The sequence below is a fragment of the Brachyistius frenatus genome, unplaced genomic scaffold (assembly GCF_029030835.1).
Source record: "Brachyistius frenatus isolate BFR_SWC_R1_liver_20210118 unplaced genomic scaffold, ASM2903083v1 Contig_35, whole genome shotgun sequence".
NCBI lineage: Eukaryota > Metazoa > Chordata > Actinopteri > Embiotocidae > Brachyistius > Brachyistius frenatus.
In genome coordinates, this window is record NW_027210634.1 from 425,791 (window position 1) to 446,781 (window position 20,991).

Here is a 20,991-nt window from a genome sequence, read left to right on the forward strand (position 1 = left end):
TCAAAATAAGTTACAGATTTTCTCCTTGTCCATTAAATGAAAAATAAGTTCTGGTGTATGAAGCATGAAAGTACTTCTGGATAATGTAACTGTATGAGAGTATAATGGTATTTCAGCCCATGTTGAGCAAATGTGAACCATGCATCCAAACAAGGGGAAGTTTTAGCCACTAAAACTGTTCAAATTCACCTTTAGGGGAAATCATCTCATGATCTAAAGGTCGGGATGATACCAAAATTGGCAGGTATATCAATTAGATGTTTGTTTAGTTTATGAAAAGCTTTGTTGTTTTCATCACATATGGGCAGCATATTATCAATAGTTTATTAACACTTTGTTGTCAGTTTGTGTAAGCCAAAAAGAAAGATAAAGAAAGGACTGTAAAATACTTTTTAAATCAAACATGACTCTCGTATCTTACCAGGTACTTCATTTCACACTCTTTTCGACAGTAATGATTTCCACTGAGATGATTTCATAGCTTTCCTCACGGAATGGAAAGCACTGCATACTCTAGGTGCTTGCAGCTATCGTTTATTTATTTATTTGTTGCAGTGGTGGTAGCAGTGTTTTATGCATAATGTCCTATCTGTTTTTGTATGGACTGCAACAGCAGGGCCAGTCCTATAAATGTGAATGTCTATCACTGATTGTGTGACTGAATGACTGAGTCATAAACTTACACTATCATTTGACCAAATATGGCAATTTCCGGTGTCCATTTTAAAGGAAAAGCCCTCGAGTGTTTTATATATGGTCCAGCCACATTAGATTTTGTACTCATCTTGTTGTTTTGACTAATTGCTCATGCATGCTTCTACCATGTGAAGTTTTTACATGGTAGTTAGTCAGTGTTGTTGCAGTATTTGGACCACTCTTTTACATATTTCTGTTGTTGAAGTGGTTTCTTTTCTTCTTGAATCAGCCATCAATAACGTAAACCCTTAGAACCCGATACATGCATATTGTACCACAAACAAGGCTCAGATATTGCCAGATTCTAGACAATCTCCTCCACACAATTATTCAAAGTAATTTCTATTGACAATATTATCTGGTGAGATAAATGCAAAAGCACAAGAATTTCATAAGAATATTCCCCCCCCCCCCCCTTAATTTTAAGGCTAAAATGAAAAATCTGTCAGTATTATCAAATCCAATGATGAAAGATTTAGATAGCCAAAACTGTCTTGAAAAAAACAAGATATGGCATGAATGGTTTGCCCTGACAATGACCAAGTTATGCGCTTTAAAGTAAAGGTAGTGAAATGACCCTGAAAATAGCAGATGATTCATTCAGTTAAATAACTACAACTTTCAGGCTTGTTGGAACTAAACATCGATACACAGAATACCAAAACTCATAATTCACAAAGCAGATTTTGTCTTTGAATTGCAGAGAAGTAAAGAACAAATTTGAAATATGTTGGGTGTTGGACAAAAACATCCCTCATGCTACACCTTCTCATATTCCCGATTGGGCAATCATCAAAACTGAACGCATCTGTATCCAGAGGCTATGTGATAAGAGACAGTCGACACCTCTCGGTCCTAATGATGCTCTCTGTGTTAATATAGACTTCTGAAGAAGGGAGGAACCAGGCTTATAAGATACAGCTCCTGGGAAGAAGGTTTTCAATGTTTCTCATTGAGGTAGAGGGTGTCCACGTTCGCACAGCAAAATAACCTTGTTTCCCACAGGGACAAAGGCTTTGCTTTCTGACCATGATACATTAATGTTTTCTTTTTCTCATTCTACATGAACGCACATTTCGGTTATGGAAGTAACACAGTAGCCTTCACTATAATAGGCACATCTTGAAGATGAAAAATAGATTATATGGAAGGAAAGAACAATATCCTTCAACGCTGTCCTTTCATGATTTCAAAACATCCAGCCTCAGTGGGATTGAAACGGTGTCATTCTCAACAAGTTACACAATTATACAAACATTTCCCTGTGACTGATACTCATCCTTGAAAATTCAGCGATCAAAACCCCCACACTCTACATCAAGAGGCCCCTTCATGATGCACGCATATCCCCCCTTTTGCAGTATGTGCTGCACTCATTGCCCAGAGCTTCTGAAGGGTTATTGTGCACAGAAATTTAGAATGCTTCCATTAAAGTGAAGGCCCTATTGAGAAAATTGCTTTTGTATTTATGAGAGGTGCCAGTAGTAGTACTACACTGTTGGCATCCTGCGTTCCTTTCTAACTCCTAACTTTCACTGTGGTTGGAAAAGTAGTCCCACAGTCACTTTTAAGGAGAAAAAGTCTGTTTAAGAATTTAAGAAATAATAGTTTGGCATTGACCTTCCTGAACAGGCCTTGCTGTAATGTCCTCACCCTGTTGTGTGCTTTAACGTCATTATGGGCACGACAGTGACTCGGTCAGGACCGAGGTGCCTGTAAGCGTGCCCATAATGACGTTAAAGCACACCCTCTTGTGTAATATTGTGATTTTACAACAAGTTACCGACATAAATAAAAAAAACTTTTTGATGGTGCGATCTCCGTTTCCACTGCAATATCTGGGCATGTGATTAAGAACATGGAAAACAATCAGTCGCATCAGCAGACTCTTATGTAATATATGCAATTTTCAATACTCCAGGAAGTAGGCTGACCCTTAGCAACGACTTAGCAACGGAGGTGATTTGTAGTCCGTTTTATTGCAATCTAGAAATCGTTTCTCAAACTGAATAAATACATCACATAGAAACATAAAACTGCTCAGCTAGCTCAATCTAGTCATAAGTAAGATATCTGCTGAAAAAAGACAGCGATGGACTCATGTATTTTTAAGATTTAAGTACCGTGTCGTTTAAAAAACAAACTGGTCAAGCTAGCTGCCGCTAGGATTTTAAGTGCACGACTATCCATGGTGTTACAATACGGGTGCTCGGAGAGACAAAAAAAGGACCAAAAGAGACCCCATTTAGCCAAATAGGTCACATTTAAAAGACCTTTAACAAGTAAAAATATTATATTGCATATTATATGCAATTCAATTCCAATAATATATTTCCATTGTGTGAAATTGTCTAGTGATGAGCAGGTTGTGCTGTTATGCTGATTTGAGCACGTTCCAAATGTACAATTGACCAATCAGATCTCTGGGTCGGAACTACTTGTTGTATAATCTCGAAATAGAAAATATAGAGAGGTGAAATATTAAACTCGATAGGTGAAAGGAACTGTTTGGTATGTTTTTGGTGGAACAACTTGGGTGTATGAGAGGAAAAGTTCAGTTCATATAGAAACCTGTGACCTTAGAAGCCCAATATCTACTGCAGCACTAACCTCCCCTCAGGGAAAGAGAGAACAGGCAGCACTTTCCACCCGATAGCACTCAACCAACACATTCTTTTCTCACGCAGTGCCACACATGTGCACGCACATACACACGTAGATACAAATACATACCGTTTTTTTATACAAATGAAGCACTACACAGTCAAACCCACACACATGCATGCACTCGCATATCCGCAAACACAGTGAGTAAAGCAGCAAACGCCACATTTGTCTCGCACCATCAGCATCAAAATTTGATCTCTTTGCCAAGGTCAAATCATCAAGATGTAGGATATCCCCCTGCATACAAACACAGTCGCAGAAACAGACATACCCAAAGAGATAGATGGACACAAAGCGACAGATAGAGATGCAAACACACACATGTTCAGGCACCCTGAAGAGCCATTTGAGCTCCAGCCATAAGTCATTCTAGCTGTACCGTCAAGTCCAGACACCAGTATCCATAACATGGATGTATTATTTATGAGCCCCGGTATGGTTTGCGCACGATGTATGCAAATGTATACATTAAGGGAGCGGCAGCTCTTCATTTGGTGTCTGCCTTCTCATCACGCCGCTATTAAAATAGCAAGGCTGTTGGGCGGAGATCCATCTTACCTCTTAATGGTGGGTTTGTGTGTGTGTGCGTACGTGCGTGCGTGCGTGTGTGTGTGTGTGTGTGTGTGTGTGTGTGTGTGTGTGTGTGTGTGTGTGTGTGTGTGTGTGTGTGTGTGTGTGTGTGTGTGTGCGCAGCACATGAAGGTGTGTGGAAATGTGTCTCGCGTGTCGAGGTATGTGTAAATCCGGTGCTGGCGTGATTGTGCGAGTGCACTTAACTGTGGTTGCAGCTGCAATCACGACCGTAAGTGGCCTGCTATTTCAAAAAAGAAAAATTGAAGTGGGGCTCCAAAGGAGGTAGAAAGACATCTATGCCTGTGAGATAAGATGTGAGGAGTCCTTGATAAGAGTCATCTTGATTATTCCTGACAAAGGTAAAGCGAATAGCATCATAATTACCACCTCATTATTTTATGGAAGAATGAGGGGATCCTCAGACAATGATTTTGATTTTGAAAGACTCTTGTTTGTGTGTGTCGAAGCAGAATCTAGTCTGAGAAGCCATCGGCTATATTTGCATTCATAGGCAGTCTTTAAAGACATGAAAGCAGAACGAGCAAGGTGGCCACTCTGTTCTTAAGGACACTTGCAGTACAATAAGAATGTTTTCGCTGTCACAGAAGTGTTGTTTTTGCATTTATAATCTCCATTAGAATAACCCCCACTAGACGTGTATTCATGTATATGCTCCTGAGTGTTCTGTCTTTGACGTTGTATGCAGTCATATTCAAATCCTCCTTATTTGACCCGCATCAAGGGCATTAAAGTTTAATTTCAACTCGAGACAAATTGGCGTTTTTTTTTTTGTGGTCTCAATGTTCTCAATGGGCCCCTATACCACCATGGGAACACCAGTTCCTCTCTTAGCCCAATTTACTAAGAAGGCAGAATAGGAAAAAAAAAACTCTATTTATATGTTTCTAAATATGTGAGGAATGAGAAAAAGAATCAGTAAAATGGAACAGGAAATTAAGAAAGAACAGAGACTTCTGTCTGCAGATGGCTGGGGATGAAAGAGCAGAAAAGGGAAATTAAAGTTTTTTTTTTTTTTTTTTAAAGTTCTAAGGATTGTAGGTTGGACTTTTAAAATGTCGACATGGACTAATAAATGAACATTCACAAGTAGGAGAGCACAAGCAAGCGTGGTCTCCAACCGTCCGTGTCCTGGGTGAAAAGAGGTAACAATACAAGCCGTATGAAATTCAAAGCCCTCGCTCAATCTTGCCGTTTCACTTCATGCTTACAAAGAAGGCGGCCTGACCTCACAGCGATTGTGTGCTTTATAATAGCTGCTGCGGCGATATGTTTTTTTGCATTCCAGCGCGTGCGTGCTTCCCAGGACAGTCGGTGACAGATTCACTATCTGTGTGTGGCCGATTGCAGTGTGAACTCCAAGGACAAGCAGTGGAGGGTAGAGCGGGTGATTTGTCTCTTAGGATTGAACTCATCCCCCCCCTTGGTCTGCTGCAGGCCTCTCCTCCCTCCTCCTTTTCTCTGCGTGCTATCTTATTTTGAAGGTGAAGAGCAGTTCTCTCTCGACGTTTGCATGCATTCATTTCTAGCTGATGCAGCTGATTTGTGTTTCCTGAAAGGATAGTTTGTGCATTATAGTTGCACAAGGACACACCTCCACGTAGGGCATTCAGATACACACACAGGTGCTTTAGGTTAAAATAAGTGGGATGGCATGTGTTCTTTTCCCTGACTATTTTCAGCCAGTGGAGCCCCAGGTGTAATACAAATATAGTGACACTTCATGCATCAATTCTCTTAATTTGTTTACATTATTATACACCAACATAGAATTCTGTATTTAGAACAGTAGTACACTGAAGTACACAGCACAAAAGGTAGCAAGCGTCAACCGACTTGCTTTCCTCTCCGATGTACATCTCCGAACTTCCTGTCTGCTCTAATTGTGACGTGTATAGATGTGTTTTGTTTTTCTCTGGCCAGAGGGCAATCTCCATAAGGTGTCAGAAGAATGCTGTTGTTTTGTCTGAAATAGCTAATCTCAGAGCAGATGCAACCAATCAGCAAAGGAGAGGAAATGCTTTTTGGAAGTGCAAACCGACAAAACAGCCTCATGAAAACACTTGTGGACAGCATTTTTCGAGGTATTCACTCTGGTAAGACATAAAGCAACTGATGATTTGAGTAAATATAACTTGGACTGAAGGCAAGAAAAATAGACCAGTATGGATCTTGCCGTTATTTGCCCCATTACCGCATGTACTTAAAGTACTGTTACCAAAACACAGTGTCCCTCTTGGTGGCCTGTACAAATCATTATTTTTGTGCCAGTGGCCAAGTAATAAAAAAAAAACAAAAAAACAAACAAACAAAAAAAATTGTCCAGCACTGTTAACAGCCATCAGCTATAAGGAGAATATTTCCTTTGAAGTCTGTAAAAGCTGCTGTGCCGGCCAGCGCATCCACAATGGCAGTGTCCTCTAAAATATCCAGACTCAAATCTCAGTGGTCTGCAGAACAGAATATAGGCACAAGTAAACAACTCTCTCATCATATTCAGCAGTCCATGCACAATCTTTGTCACTGGTTGTCTTATTTTGTTTCATGATGGAGGTTGTGAAGGTTATAATTTTGTCTGTGCGATCCAGTGTGATTTGTAAAATTCAACGAACATTATCATTAGCACTCACTTTCAAATAGCCATGATATTTTTGTTTGCTTTGAAGTCCTCCACTGCAGTTTTCCCAACTTGAAATTTTGTTCATGCATTTCCATCTAAATGATATCACTACACATGTAGAATGATTGTACTGTATGCTAATTATCCCTTTTTAATGTGAGGTTTCTCTTGGGTTTGGAAAATTACTCATTAACATACTTGATTTGGTTAATATAATTTAGTTAATGCAATACCAGGTTCCGAAAAATGTTCCCTTGACTTGTGAATTTAAACATGATTTACTTTTAATCTGAACGGCTTTATTAACTCATTTACTCGCTGTTAAACCTTCTATTCTGTTGGGGCTTTTAGAGGGCATAGCTGTATCGATGCACACTTAACAAGATAATATCCTGTATGAAACACTGACGAACTGTAAGGGCCTTCACACCTATGACAAAATATCCTTGCACTTTTTTATACTACTTTGCACACAACCTTTTCCTTTCCGTTTTCCACGATTCTGTCAATCTCAGTCCCCTCATTTAGCAGTCTGCAAGTCCCGTTAAATGATTAGTAAGCCCACAAGTGAATATATGCAAAGCCTCTTCCACTCCGTCGGCTTAGCGAGTAGTAGGCTTAAACACACCTTGCTAAAGTCCCTGTCTGACACACACACACACACACACACACACACACACACACACACACACACACACACACACACACACACACACACACACACACACACACACACACACACACACACACACACACACACACACACACACACAATCTCACGTAGAAGCATTCTGCAAAGTGAGCCAAGAACAACACATTCGAACAATCCAAATATTCTTTGATGGACCTGCTATTCTTGCCTTAAATATTTATTTCCGCACATGCACTCGTGAAAACACCTGAGCACTCGTGAAAACACCTGAGTACACTCATTCCAAATGCGCGCACGCACACAGTCAGTCACACCCCGGATAAGTCTGAGCCCTTCCTGTCGTTTCAGACGCGCCTCATCAGATAGGATTTTGTGTGTAAGGTCCAACCAATAAAAAGGCCAAATATCCTATTAAGTGTAAATCCTCTCCACTGGTGGAGCTTGTGGAGTCAGATTAGGACTAGACAAACACTGCCAAGCAGTCATGCCCACACCGGGACCACTGCCAACAAGAAGCCCCACAGATATTGGTGTGTCGCAGTCGTGCGTGTGTGTGTCTGTGTTTGTGTGCGAAGGCAGCAAAGAACCCCAATGTGAGCATTAGCAGGCAGGGGGATGAACAAACTAAAGCTCTGATACATGCTGTTCAGTGTAATGGGAAGGCAGAGTGTCAGGGATCTGCAGCTGCAACCCCACGCGACCTTTGTTCTGTGTGCATGTGTTCACACACGAGTATGGGGACTTATTTTTTGGGGGGTGTTTTTCTTCAGTGTGTTTGCCTTCTTGCAACAAAGCGGGAGTATACTCTGTGTCCAGATCTGTGTTGGTGCGCATGCAAATTTGTGTCCTCGTGTAGCAGCATAAAAACATTTTTCTATTACTGGGTTTTTAAGATGTACAAATTCATTCCAGTTTACTCCAGGGTGTCATTGACTTGTTAGTTTGTTTAGCCGCATCACTGTGGAGTCTGTGTTTATTTAGCGACGTAGCTGTGTAGCTCCTCTGTGTACTGAGAGCGCAGACAGCTGCAATGTTTTAGGCAGAACAGACATAGGTTTCTATCGCTGACCCTAAGGCTGCTCATTAGAATTCAGCACACCTCTCTGAACTGCCCCCCCCTCCCACGCACACACCCCCGCCCCTCCCCTTCCCGCTAACCACCCACCACCCTTAACTTATTTTTTTCCCGTCTCTCTTTCTCTTGCTGCCTTCTTTTATTCCTCTGCCGTGTTGCACATTGGAAGAGAATGCTTAGAGCGACGGGGTGAAGTATTGGTCAGCCATCATAACGACGACGGTGTGAACTGCATACGCAGAAACTCTCCCTCACCGTGTGCCGTTTCACGCAGTGAAAGCTGAAATTGTTTTATATCAATATTGAATGAAAAAGACTGAAACGTGATATGGCCAACTGATATCCAACTATACAGATCCAAGACTCTTTTAGGAGCCTTTGAACTCTTACTTTTTTGTTAAAGCCCACACAAATACAACGTATTGTATACTACCTGTATAAAGATTTCTTGATTAATAACAGATAGCAGCTCCAGCTCGCCGAGGATCCAGTCAGCGTTTTAGCATTGTAACATGAACCAGTTAGTTCATTCTAACGGCAGCTGTAAGTCGCCAGTTTCTTGTCGTCCGTAAAAAGCACCGCTAACCAGTAATGGTTTTAACTTTTCACTAAGTGCTAACAGCGAACTGCTAACTATTGTCGTCCTGCTGTCGGTTGACCGAAAGCTTCAGACTTGCATCAGCATTTCCAGCCTGAGACGCTTTAGAATAAAAGCACCAAACGGTTCTGCTTTAATTAATTTCATTGTAACAGTATTTACCTTAATATAATAACAGTGCTCTATTAAAGCATACAGTGCGCGACTTTTCCATTAAAATAAACATCCGGTACACCCAAGCCGTTGCCAAATCCGTTCCCACGATGCTGATTAAGCCTATCACCTCCAGATAAATATCTTTGTATTTCCCAATATACTGTGAAAGCTTTACAGTGCAGCCTTCATCAATCTGGTGTTTTTTTTTGTTAGCATGGCTTTAAGACAGAGCCAAGGGGGCCTATAGCAATACTGCTGCTGACGTGAAACAGAGACGGACTGACAGTCATGTGATATACTGTACATAGTGTCTAGAAGTGTATGATTCATGTTTTTTTCATGGTCTCGTGTTAAAAAAGTTAACACAAATTGTAACATGGAATTGCAATACATATAGAATCACAATAGTATTGAATTTGTGGTCAGCATAATGTCCTAGTTAACACCACAGTAGTCAGGCAAAACGGTCTAACTTGGTGAAGAGAACTGAGCAGTTAGCATCTATAGAGTTGTCAGGGGCTGCAGGAGGCCAAAACAGAGGTAAAAAAAAAAAAAAAAGAAAAGGGAGTGAATTTTGAACGTGCATTTCGTCAGATTGAAATCAACATTACATGTTTGCTCGATGTGTAAGTAGGCAGTTGTTTACCGACACCTCTGCCAAACCAACGTGAGCGCCCGCCAGAGCGTTTTTATCTTTTTCTGCTCCATAGTGGTTGAAAATTAATGTAGCTTTAACGTAATCTTGTTACACCGCTGCTGATGTTAAAACGCACAGTGTCACATAACAAGTGTAAGGAGCATACTGTAGTCTCACGTACGTTCACATACATAAAGGCTTTGTGACACCACGCTTGGATAGAAAACACATTCGATACATTAATTGCTAATGTTTACTGCATCCTTTCTTAAATAGGCAGCTGTTTTGTGTGTGTGTGTGTGTGTGTGTGTGTGTGTGTGTGTGTGTGTGTGTGTGTGTGTGTGTGTGTGTGTGTGTGTGTGTGTGTGTGTGTGTGTGTGTGTGTGTGTGTGTGTGTGTGTGTGTGTGTAAGTGCCTGCCTGCTTTTGTGTTGGTGTTATTGTCCCAGACTAATTGAGCAATTCCACAGTGGGAGCGTCGGTGTTTAAGGTCACAGAATGACGTGCTCTCCTGGAGCAGTTAGAAAGAGCTTCCACTTTCATAATTACTCCACTTTTATCTGTACAGCACCTAGAACTACTCCTCGACTAGTGCACACATAAGCACAAACAGGATTGTGAAGCGTGTAATGTTTAGATATTGTACACAAACACCCACATTCACCTGCATGACTGAATGCTTGCATGCACACACATTGCTTAGCCTCTCACACTGAATTAAATGTTTCTTTTCAGTCTTTTTTTTTTAATTTCATTTTATTTGAAGCAAGAGGAAACTCTGTGTACTGTCGATTTGCAAAGCCATCACTGGAAAGATGCATTGAGCCTGTCATAAGCTATTGAATTCAGTGAAACCTTTGAGATGTACAGGTGCCTGTTCAAATCTGTCTATGTCAGTGGGCATTTTTATGAGTGGGTGGTTGTAGTTTATCAGCTCCAGCACAATTTGTGTCTTAACAATGAGTTTATATTAGATTTGAGGGTTTAGCTTGGAAAATGCACACGACACTTCAATTTTCCTTTACATGCAGATCCAAAACCCGCGTCTCTCTGTGTGTGTACCGTGATCGTATGCAAGCGTGTTTGTGCGCATGTGCTTGCATGCTTGATTGCACATGTGACTTGAACAAACGCCAACACTGGTGGCCCTGTCTGTTTGTCCCATGCAGACGTTCTGTGAATGTGTGCCCAGCTCCTCCCAACTCAAACATCGCTGGTCAGACTCAGAAACTGCCCGGGAGACCCCGGCCAAGGTAAGGCCCGCTCGCCACGACCCGTACCTTCATGCACACTCGGGCAAATACAGACACACATCATACTAATCGAGGTTTTTTTGTGATTGGTTTCCCACTACTGCTTAAATCAGAGAAGTGCTGTAGCTACCAATTACTTTTATTACTAATGCATTTGCTAATTATTTTCTCTGGTGAATTTTGTAATCTCTAAAATAACAGAAAATAGGGGGGGGGGGTCCATTGTGTGACATCTTCAAATTGCTTTTTCAGTCTAACCAACAGTACCTCAAGATATTAAATTCAATATCATTAAAAAAAAAAAGAATAAAAAATAGCAATACATTGATATTTTAGAAGCTGCAACCAGAGAATATTTGACATATTTCTGTACACAAGGGTAAATTAATTATTAAAATATTTGCTGACTCATTTGACTAATTGATTATGACCTTAATTGTTTTAGAGTGTGAATTAGATGTTCCTGGAACAACTGGTATGTGGAAATTGTTTCCAGCAAACATTGAACAAGATATGGGTGAGTGGCTAGATGGCTGGCAAATATCCAAACGGATAAAATGCAGCATTATGTATATCGAGTCCCTGAATTGCTTCACCCACCTCTATATACTGTTGTATATATTCCACCATCTTCCTTTCAGTAAAAACAGGGGCACACATTGAAAGTGACTCCCTCACCTGCGGAGGAGATTAGGTATCAATGACAATGATTTTCATCACAATCCGCTTTCTCACAGCTTCAGTATTGGCACTGCGAAGGATTATTGCATATTACACTTAACATTTTACCACTGAGCAGCAGCAATGGCACAACCTCAGCTCGAGTACCCAGACATACATGAATTAGATGGATTAGGCCCCGCGGATTCTCTAAACTGAGTAGTGTGATCATGGCCGCATCAAGGGAAAAAAGAGCTTGATTGCATGGCAGAATTTGTGAAGAACCTGCATTGAATGCTGATGTGAAGGTGGTTATTCAAGCTGCAGGGAGATGGAATGAAAGTGGACTTGGTGAAAATCACTCTTTTTGAAATGGTTTGTGCATGATTTGTTTGCCAATTTAACTTTCAGACATATTGATGCCTTTCTATGCGCATTAGTTGGGCAGCAGCAACATAAACGTCTTCTGTGTATATATCAGTTTGTGTCAGCATATGTGCGTGTGCGTATTTGTGTTTGAGAGAGATGAGAGACGGAGAGCTTGTAAGAATTGTGCTGATTCCCCGCTTATCTAATGAACAGACAAAGCCTCTCGTCCAAGAACTGTCTTCCAGTTCTCCTGCGTGGGAGGACAACATTTCAATAAAGAGGAATTCTCTCTGATTCGGTGCTGCCCCTATTCTACCAGATCAGAATTCCCCTGTTGTCCACTCAAATCCCATGGTGTGGCATGAGTAGAGACATGAGACGATCTGAAAGTCAGACACTAATTACAAAGTAGACTCCTGCTGTGAGATTGAGAAAAAAACTGTGTTAAGAGGACACTTGCATCCCATTGTCAGTGTCATTATCCTTCTACAACGCTTGAGCCGAGTGGAGAAATCATATTCCATTGGGACATGAAGCAGGTTCCTGTTGTACTTTATTTTTACTGACCATCAAACAAATAAGACTGCAGCAAAACCTGCACACCCCCCCCCCCCCCAATTTCCTTACCAGACTTCATGTCAGTCTGACATCAGAAGTGAAATAGAGCGCTCTGTCGCTGGGCTTCATACAGTTGCAATATGGTACCTTTCATGTAAGTCAATTTTTGTATCCCTACTGTACCATTTATATAATTTTGTTTCTCAAGTGACACAAACGTACAACCTAATTTCACCCAAATTTGGGAGGTTGTGTAAAATGTTAAAAAAAAAAAAAAAAAAAACACAGAATGTGTTGATTTGCAAATCATGTAAACCGATATTTAATTGACAATAGAACAAAGACAACTTATCAAATGTTAAAACTGAGAAATTGAATAAAAAAATAATATATATATATATATATGCTCAATTTGAATTTGATGGCACCTACAAATTTCAAAAAAGTTGGAACAAGGACAACAGAAGACTTGTATAATGCAAAAAAAGTAAAAATAAATAACAGCTGTTGGAACATCTTACAACTTATTAGGTCAATTGTCAACTGATGTGTTACATGATTGGGTATAAATAGATCATTCCAGAGAGGAAGACACTCTAAGCAGTAAGAATAATGTTCCTCAATGTAAAACTGCAAAGAATTTGGGGATTTAATCATCTACGGTAAATAATATCATTAAAAGATTATACGTTATAGGGTCATAAGTTGAAGGGAGGAGGAGGAGGAAGTCCGGGTGGATGGATGGGTCAATAAACATTGCACCTAAAAATAGGACACCGTTGTTCACATCCAATTTCCAACCAAGTGTCGTGGTTGTTTTTTCGTTTTTGAACGACGACCTACGCACAACCCTGTGGCTTAAAAGGTTAATATATAGGATCATCTCTATGTTACTGTTTTGTTACATATGTGCAAAAGCTTCATTACAAAAATGCACTGTCCCTGTGTTTTCAAGTGTGTAAATGTCTGTCAGTTTGGTGTGTGTCTCATTGTCAGCACAACTGAGGCCATTGTATATCTTTTTCATGTTAACTTAACCGGCAGTATGCTAGCAATGGATATTTAGTGCGCTGCCAATGATGGCTTCCACTGATGTCTTGGCCTGTGGGCAACAGAGCTCAGGGAAACACTTCTAATGTTACGCTGCTGCCATTCTGCAGCATGAGGCCGTTATAAACATTATGTACAGCCCAGACACCCTGCTACACATATGTTCACATGTACAACCGAGCCCAGTGTCACAGTCAAAATCACTGAGCTGCGCCTGAACTCATACACGCGGGGGGAAAAAGAAGAAGAAAAGCACTGTTTGACATGCAAGGAAAGACTTCATACTGCAGTCAGGTTCTACACGTTAAGTTAGAGCAAGGAGACGAAAAAAATGTTGCGTGCCGCAACACTCCCCTGGAGCTCGAGTTCTGTGATGATGTATTACGGTGAAAAACAGGAAGAAGTGAGAAGGTTCTGACAAAGTAATGCTTCAGGTTTTTTTTCGTGTGCAATGTGAACATGTGCCTGCCTGTCTGTTGCAAGTATTGTGTGTTCACATTATGTGTGTGCGCGTGTGTATGCATCAGACATTTAAATTGCAGTGTGTGCTGTGTATCTATGTGTGAAGCATAGCAAATGCGTGTTTGTGTGTATGCATTTAATATGTATATGTGTGCATGTACCATTTGGACAAACAGAGCCCGGAGGCCGTTTGTGGTGACCTTGCTTGTGATCGTTGTCCAGAAAACAACAGCCACGGTAAAGTGCTTTGGAAAAAAAAACAATAACGCACAAATTCAATAAAATTTTACTGAAAGCTTTTGTCATAAACAACAAAATAATCATAATATGATAAAAAAAAAAAAAACAACAACAACTGTCATTTGTCTTGTAGGTCCAATATTGCAGCCAGTCTTTTTTGTTTTTGTAAATGTCGCGCATAAAAAACATAGTCATCCAGCAGGTACTCATAAAAATGTGTTTGTCTGGCTCCAGGCCTCATATTTGTCTGGCCATGTGGTTTGTGAATGAAGCCACGAGGGTACAAATAGAGCTCATGTAAGAAAACCATCCTCCGGCCCCTTATGAACCCGTGTGTGTGTATTATCCCTGCTTCATGATTGGACCGGGGAGGGCTCCAACCGAGGCCTGCGTGACAAATAATCCTCAGACCTCGGAAAGGACCCTTTTTGTGTCAACAGACCAACACTGTAGGCTAATATTTGGGAACCCATATGGGTCCCACATGGCGTTTCCCATATAGAGCGCCAAATGCCTGGGCACTTACAACTGTTTATGTCCTCTTTCCAAAAGGCAGTGGGTAAACAAAGTTGACAGGAGTACTTCCTGGATGAGACAATTGATTTTCCCCACATTAAAGGAGCCATAAACCTCTCTCGTAAAGCAGACCATTAGCTGTCTATTAGTGTGCTTCACTGTGCTGGTACAGCCAATTTACATATTAATGTCCTTGCTCTCACTTCCACATTTAAAACGGAAAACAAACACACACCAAATATATCAGCCCACAATATGCTCATAGAGATTCTCTAGTGTAGAAAAAAAACAAACAAAAAAACGGTAAGAGATCAATTGCTGATTCATTTGGAGGAAGGTATGAGGGAGCTAGGCGCTGTTAATCATGCATAGGTGGACCATATTTCTCTCTCCTATTCATTGCTAGTTCTCTTGACCGGAGTGGAAAAATGGAGCTGGATCCTAAAGGGCCATACAAGCATTTTTATAGTCCGGTGAATGGAGACGGTGTTGCCAGTAGAGTTCTCCCTTTTTCCTCTAAGAGGATTCTACTCTCTGCTCATTCATTTACATCCTATTGGCTGTCTTTGCTTCACTTTCTTTTACTGGCTACTATTTTATTTCAGATTTGTATTACTTTCTTCCTGTGTCAGAAATGGAAAGACTGAACCTCAGGTCTTTGACTAAGTGTTTCCCCGACATGCCTTAAACTCGGATTTTATTCCACATTGCGCCACCTACAACTTTAATGACATGCAGCTGCGTTCGGACAGAAAATCGTCTCCTTCCTGAGTTTGAGAGAAGGTTGTTTTTCAATGATACTGTCAGTTGAAGGAATCTGCATCCTGTTGCTACATAAATCATTCAGCTGCATTTTGACAGATGCGAATGTGGTTGTATCATTTAGCTATGAGCATTTGAACTGACATTCAAAATATCCCCAGTGATGGATGAAAGGAATTTCTTTTTGAATAAGGCAGGTGTTTTGATGTCATTTTTGGTGGTAAAGCAACTGTGATCCTAACTCGTACCTTTTCTCTTCTTCTTACTTCCTCCCTCCCTTCTTTTGCTACTTCCAGAAGATGAGCTGCAGCTACCTGCTCTGCACTATCCTGCTCTTCGTGGCTGTATTGCTGGCTGTCACGGTAACTGGCACCATCCTTTTTATGAATCACTACCAGGCCCCGCCCATGTCCGACGGCCTACCCCACATCTCTACCAATCAGGATGAAGCCAACGCTCTGGTCACTGTCGAGAGAGGCGACGGCTCTCGCATTAACATCTTCATTGACCCCAACTGTCCCGACTACAACAGTAACTTTTTGCGCCTGGAGGGTGTGCAGACCTCGCTGCTGCACTCGCTAACCGACCACGACTCCGACCTGAAGTCGGTGAAAGGCCAGGACCGGGCTCTGCTCGTCAGTCTGGCGGAGGAGGTGGCCAAGCTGTCAGCCCACGCGGGGCAACTGAAAATGGACTATGAATCTCTACGCAGGGGGCAGGGTAGCCTGGGGCAAGATCTTAACACGCTACAGACGGAGCAGGGACGCCTCATACAGGTAAGAGAACTAAACACACATACATGCCCGACATACATTGTGAGATGTTCTAGAGGGCTTACAAAGGAACTATATTACACCAAAAAAAATATGACAATATTACATTAATGCAATATTGCCCTATTTATTCCTTATACTGTAGTGTGGTTTAATAATCATTATCTCATTGATCCTATTTGCCAGTAATACATGAAACAATCTGCAATGGTGGGCACCATATTGGCAGTTAGCTGTGAACGGTGCTCACTTGGCTAGTAGGTGTTAGTTTGTTTCTTAACACAGAAAGAAAAAGTCATGCACCAACAATTTGTAGATAGTTTTTTTTTCAGCTTCACTAGAAAAACAAGGAAACAGCTTCTTTTTTTTTTTCTTTGGTTTTCATAGCGATCGGCTGAACAGTTAAAACAACTGAACTGAAGCCAAAGTACCAGATTTAGAACTGAAGTCTTGACTTTAAGTACTGTACAACCTGTACAGTAATTAAAGTCATGACTTCACCTCTCCAGGACTGGATTGTGGAACATCTATCAATACGTATTGATCGCGAAGCCACCTTAAGACGTTTGACAGCTCATTGGTGTTATTTAGCTCCTTCCTTTCCCTGACTGTGAAATCAAAGCTGCACCATTCACTCATCCAACACCAACTCGAGCGTGTCCGTTCCTTTTTTTTACACTGCACAAGCCAGTTATGGCTGAATTAAAGTGCAAATGGGGCTTGTGTTCCACTGAGTATTACTCACTCAGTGTGGTGTTTGAAGATGAGGTCACGGGGGAAGAAATGCCCATCAGGATGGAAGAAACGGAACGACGTGCACATTAATTCAGCAAGATAATGTAACGTTTCTCTCGATGTGCAAGTCAGACTCCACACTGAATGAAAACATAATTAGACCCCCTTTAGTTTCACACTGTCCACATTGATTTATTGATGATACATTTCCGAAATGTGTGTAAAATCTTCACACTCCATGCTCTTTTAATTTTGGCCCATCAGGCTCAGACGCTCTATATCGCAGTAAATAGATTTCATAGCTGCCAGCCATACAGCTCAAACAACTGAATGCATTCTGCTTCTGTCAGTCTTTTCTTTGAGCCAGACCTCTTTAGTTCACGGTTCAACATTGTTTAGAAATCACACAAAAAAAAACCTGGATGGGTTTGCTCTGCCTCCGTGGGCACAAAAACGATGGGTGCTGATTGGCGGCGCACTCAAAGCGGGAAAGTGGTCCGTTTCCTTTGCCACTGTTAAGGTGTAGTGTCGGTGGCGTGGAGCACTGAGCACTGAGGGCTAAGTGGAGGTGGTACCAGCAGCTTAGATACACCAGGTGATTGATTTCCACTTTGAAGGCAAGGCATGTGGCGTGCATCTGCTGTTTCTGCCTGACACCGTGGTGTGACTGTGTGATCTATGGGACACCTGTGGCCAGGACTTCTGATTTATACGATGACACAGAGCTGACTGTGCCAGTGTTAATAATGGCTCTGTGTGCACTGCAGCCCCCTGAAGAACAGTTTCACTCTGCCCCATAGGGAGAAACCCTTCCACATTCCCCCTGTGGTAATGTGCAGGAGAATTTGATTGCACTAGGTTTAGGACCAATCTGTTTTGATTATTCAAAGGCCGACATATTCATTTTTCACAGTGAGTGCTCGCAGCCTCAAATATAAGGGCCCAACACATTTGCATTCAAATAAATCACGCCGATGGGAAGGACTGGTAAAATTTTAGGAATCTAGCTGATGGTCAGGTTTCAGAGTGATGGACAACGTGCAGCATGTTGCTCTAAGACAAAACATGTATCTATTAGTGGCAGTGTTTGTCAGTGGTTCAATTTCCTTTTCTTAATTTGAAAACTAAAATACCGTAGACTTGAGAGAGCATCCCTCATTCCAGAATTCTTCTTTTCCTGACATCAGTCCTGTACAGAGCACTCGTGTCCAAATATGGGAGCTTCTTGAAATACGTTGACTTTATACATGTGAATGTATGCTACCGTCGAATTCTTTCACTATTTTAACAGGTTATTTGCTCTTTAAATGCCACTATGTGGATGGGTTTTTCCTCTTCTTTTAGTTATCCCTAAATATTAGAAGCCCACTTAAAGAACCCTGTGGGTCTCTGGTTTGCTCGATCGGATCAGATTCACAAATCAGTAGCTACATTATAACCCAGAATTTTTTTTGTTAAAACTTCACATTACTGAAAACGGTACCAGATTGTTTTGAAGCACCATTCAACCAAAAGTCTGAAGATTTCAGCAAAAACAGACATTAATACCCAGACACCACCTCCAAAAAATCACAACTCACTGGTATTTGCTTTTCCCCAGTCTCATACAATAGTTGTGTGTAAAAGTCTAAAAAAATAAAGTGTGATATTTGCTTTGCTGTTGACAGTCACGCAATATTCTTATAGATTTACTTAAGGACTACAGGTTCAGCAGAACAGCTGATGTAAATTATGTTAAGTTTTAAACACAATGTTTAAATTACCCGAGTCCCAAAGGGCTTGCAGTCAAACACACTTAATATTTAGATCTTATGAAGTTCTCTTCTTACCGTCGGTGACTCACAGGTTGCTGTCTCCATCAATCTTTCTTGGTAATGAGCTCAAACCTGTCAGTCGGATGAATTACATTAAAAAAGTATTAATGTTTTTTCCCAAAAATGAGAGCCCCGTGTATAGGCAATCAAGACTGGTACTGATGCAACCCTTCAGCGTGAAGAGTGGGGGAAAAAAATGAAACGTCAATACTCCAGTAGCAGAAGTGCAACTCACAAGAAAAAACTGTTTCATATATTCTACTGTCCTGACGTCCAGTTTCTCACAATGTCTGCAACAAGACCGCAAGGAAGAGAATGGCTTACTGATTTCCTTGAACTGCAGGTCACGCTTTAAACCGAATCATGTGCCAGTGGAATATTAATGCTTTGGACAAGTGACACCCACAACCTCTGCTAAGGATCTAGGGGCAAATGCTGCTGCCACAGAATAGAAAACCGTATCGACTCAAGATGTTCATTTGAGTCGCCCCGAGTCCTTTTAGTGCTTAGGAAAGTAATGTTGTGCTTGTTGCAGTGTTTCAGCAAAGGATGTGATACAAACAACTTCAAAACATTAGTCAGAACAGATAATGATAACAATTTTTTTTTTTAAATAAGTCACATTAAATATGGAAACTTAATTCCAGCGTTATCGTTTAAGCAAACGGGTATAGCTTCAAAGATACAGCAGCAGCAGTTCAAAGGATGTCTGCGTTTCCGGGGGTCCAAATCACTGTTATTAGAACAATGGAAATATAAATAGTATATAGTAAATAAACATTTTTATTCAACATTTAATTAAAGAAAAACAATAATAAGCCATTTTTGTCAAACATAAAAGAACATCTTTTTAAGAATTGCTGATGAGTCAGTTCAATTTATATTTGCAGAATTGAAGACTGTTTTTGTTAAATAGAATATTATGGAAACAAAAGAATGTGTTATTTCAATTGATACAATTATATAAACATGTCAAAACTGTACCAAGAAATGATCAGAGAGAAATGGAATACAGTAGTTATTGATGTGTGTGAGAGGCACTATGGCTTAAGTGAGACATAAGGCCGATATAGCTGAGAAACATTGAAGGGCATTCTGCCATACTGTGTCATTAATAATGATTTAATTGTACAGCTGGACTCTTTGCACCCCACCCTTATATTAAACCACACATGGACCAGATCAAAAGCCTAATCAAAGATCACAGAGTGTGTGTGTGTGTGATATGAATCCGATTTGCTATGAAAACATTCCCTTTATGAAGGTTCTGTCCATCACCGGGGTAATCTTTTATTCATTGTTTCTTTGCTTCAGAGGCCTCTGGTGTGTCTAGGATCTATGACTGTTTAATCAAATGGATACAGTAAGCGAGGCAGAGGTCGACCCGACATCTGTGCATCACTTTAATACAGTAAATCAAGCCAAGCACTTGTTGATAGGCGGCTTAAACACAGCTGGATTGCTAGCATGCGAGTGCATGGACGGAGAATGCGTAAACTCTGTCCCGTTATCCGAGTAATTTGGTGCGGAGCGTTGCTACAGCAGATGCCAGCCGTCACAATTTGTAAATAAAAATGATGACATTTAAAGATGTGTACAATGTGTTGTTAATATAAAGTCTTTGGATTGTGACAGTATCATAAAACATTACATAAGAAAACCAAAGACAGGGAGGATCCAAACACGCAAGGGAAAAGGTGGTTAAATCAAAAGTTAATTAAAAATGATAAAAGTTTTCAGGGACAAAGATAGACAAAAAAAACAATTAAAGAACCCCTCTGTGAGCGGGAACAAACGGTTCCATATCGTCAAACTAGACAGATGGACAAAAGCAGTCTCGGCAGAGTTTATGGTCCATTCAGGGTACAAAAACAGGCGGATCACTGGTAACAGAAACAGAAACAAACATGGAAACAACAAAAACAAACTGACTTCACTGAAGGAGAACAGGAGGTCTGGAATCAGAGGAGGCTGACGGAGAAGTGGAAACAGGTGAGCGGAGAGGTGGCGAAGCAGTAGGAAGAGATGCCAAAGTGGAAACAGGTGTGAGCGATCAAAGGAGCTGGAAACGCACGATGACAGGAACTGACGCGACAAGGGAGCTCTTC

The 20,991-nt window shown here is 41.0% G+C and overlaps 1 protein-coding gene across 2 annotated transcripts in view; it reads left to right on the top strand.

The window, feature by feature from the left end:
• fibcd1b (fibrinogen C domain containing 1b) overlaps positions 1 to 20,991 on the top strand; it is a 102,386-nt gene that overhangs the window by 16,574 nt on the left and 64,821 nt on the right. The window contains exons 2-3 of one of the 2 annotated variants that reach the window (XM_069700862.1): positions 10,861 to 10,944; positions 15,858 to 16,337. In XM_069700862.1, the coding sequence (XP_069556963.1) occupies positions 10,861 to 10,944; positions 15,858 to 16,337 (564 nt within the window). The remainder of the gene's footprint in view (positions 1 to 10,860; positions 10,945 to 15,857; positions 16,338 to 20,991) is intronic. The other variant, XM_069700863.1, reaches the window with a different exon arrangement.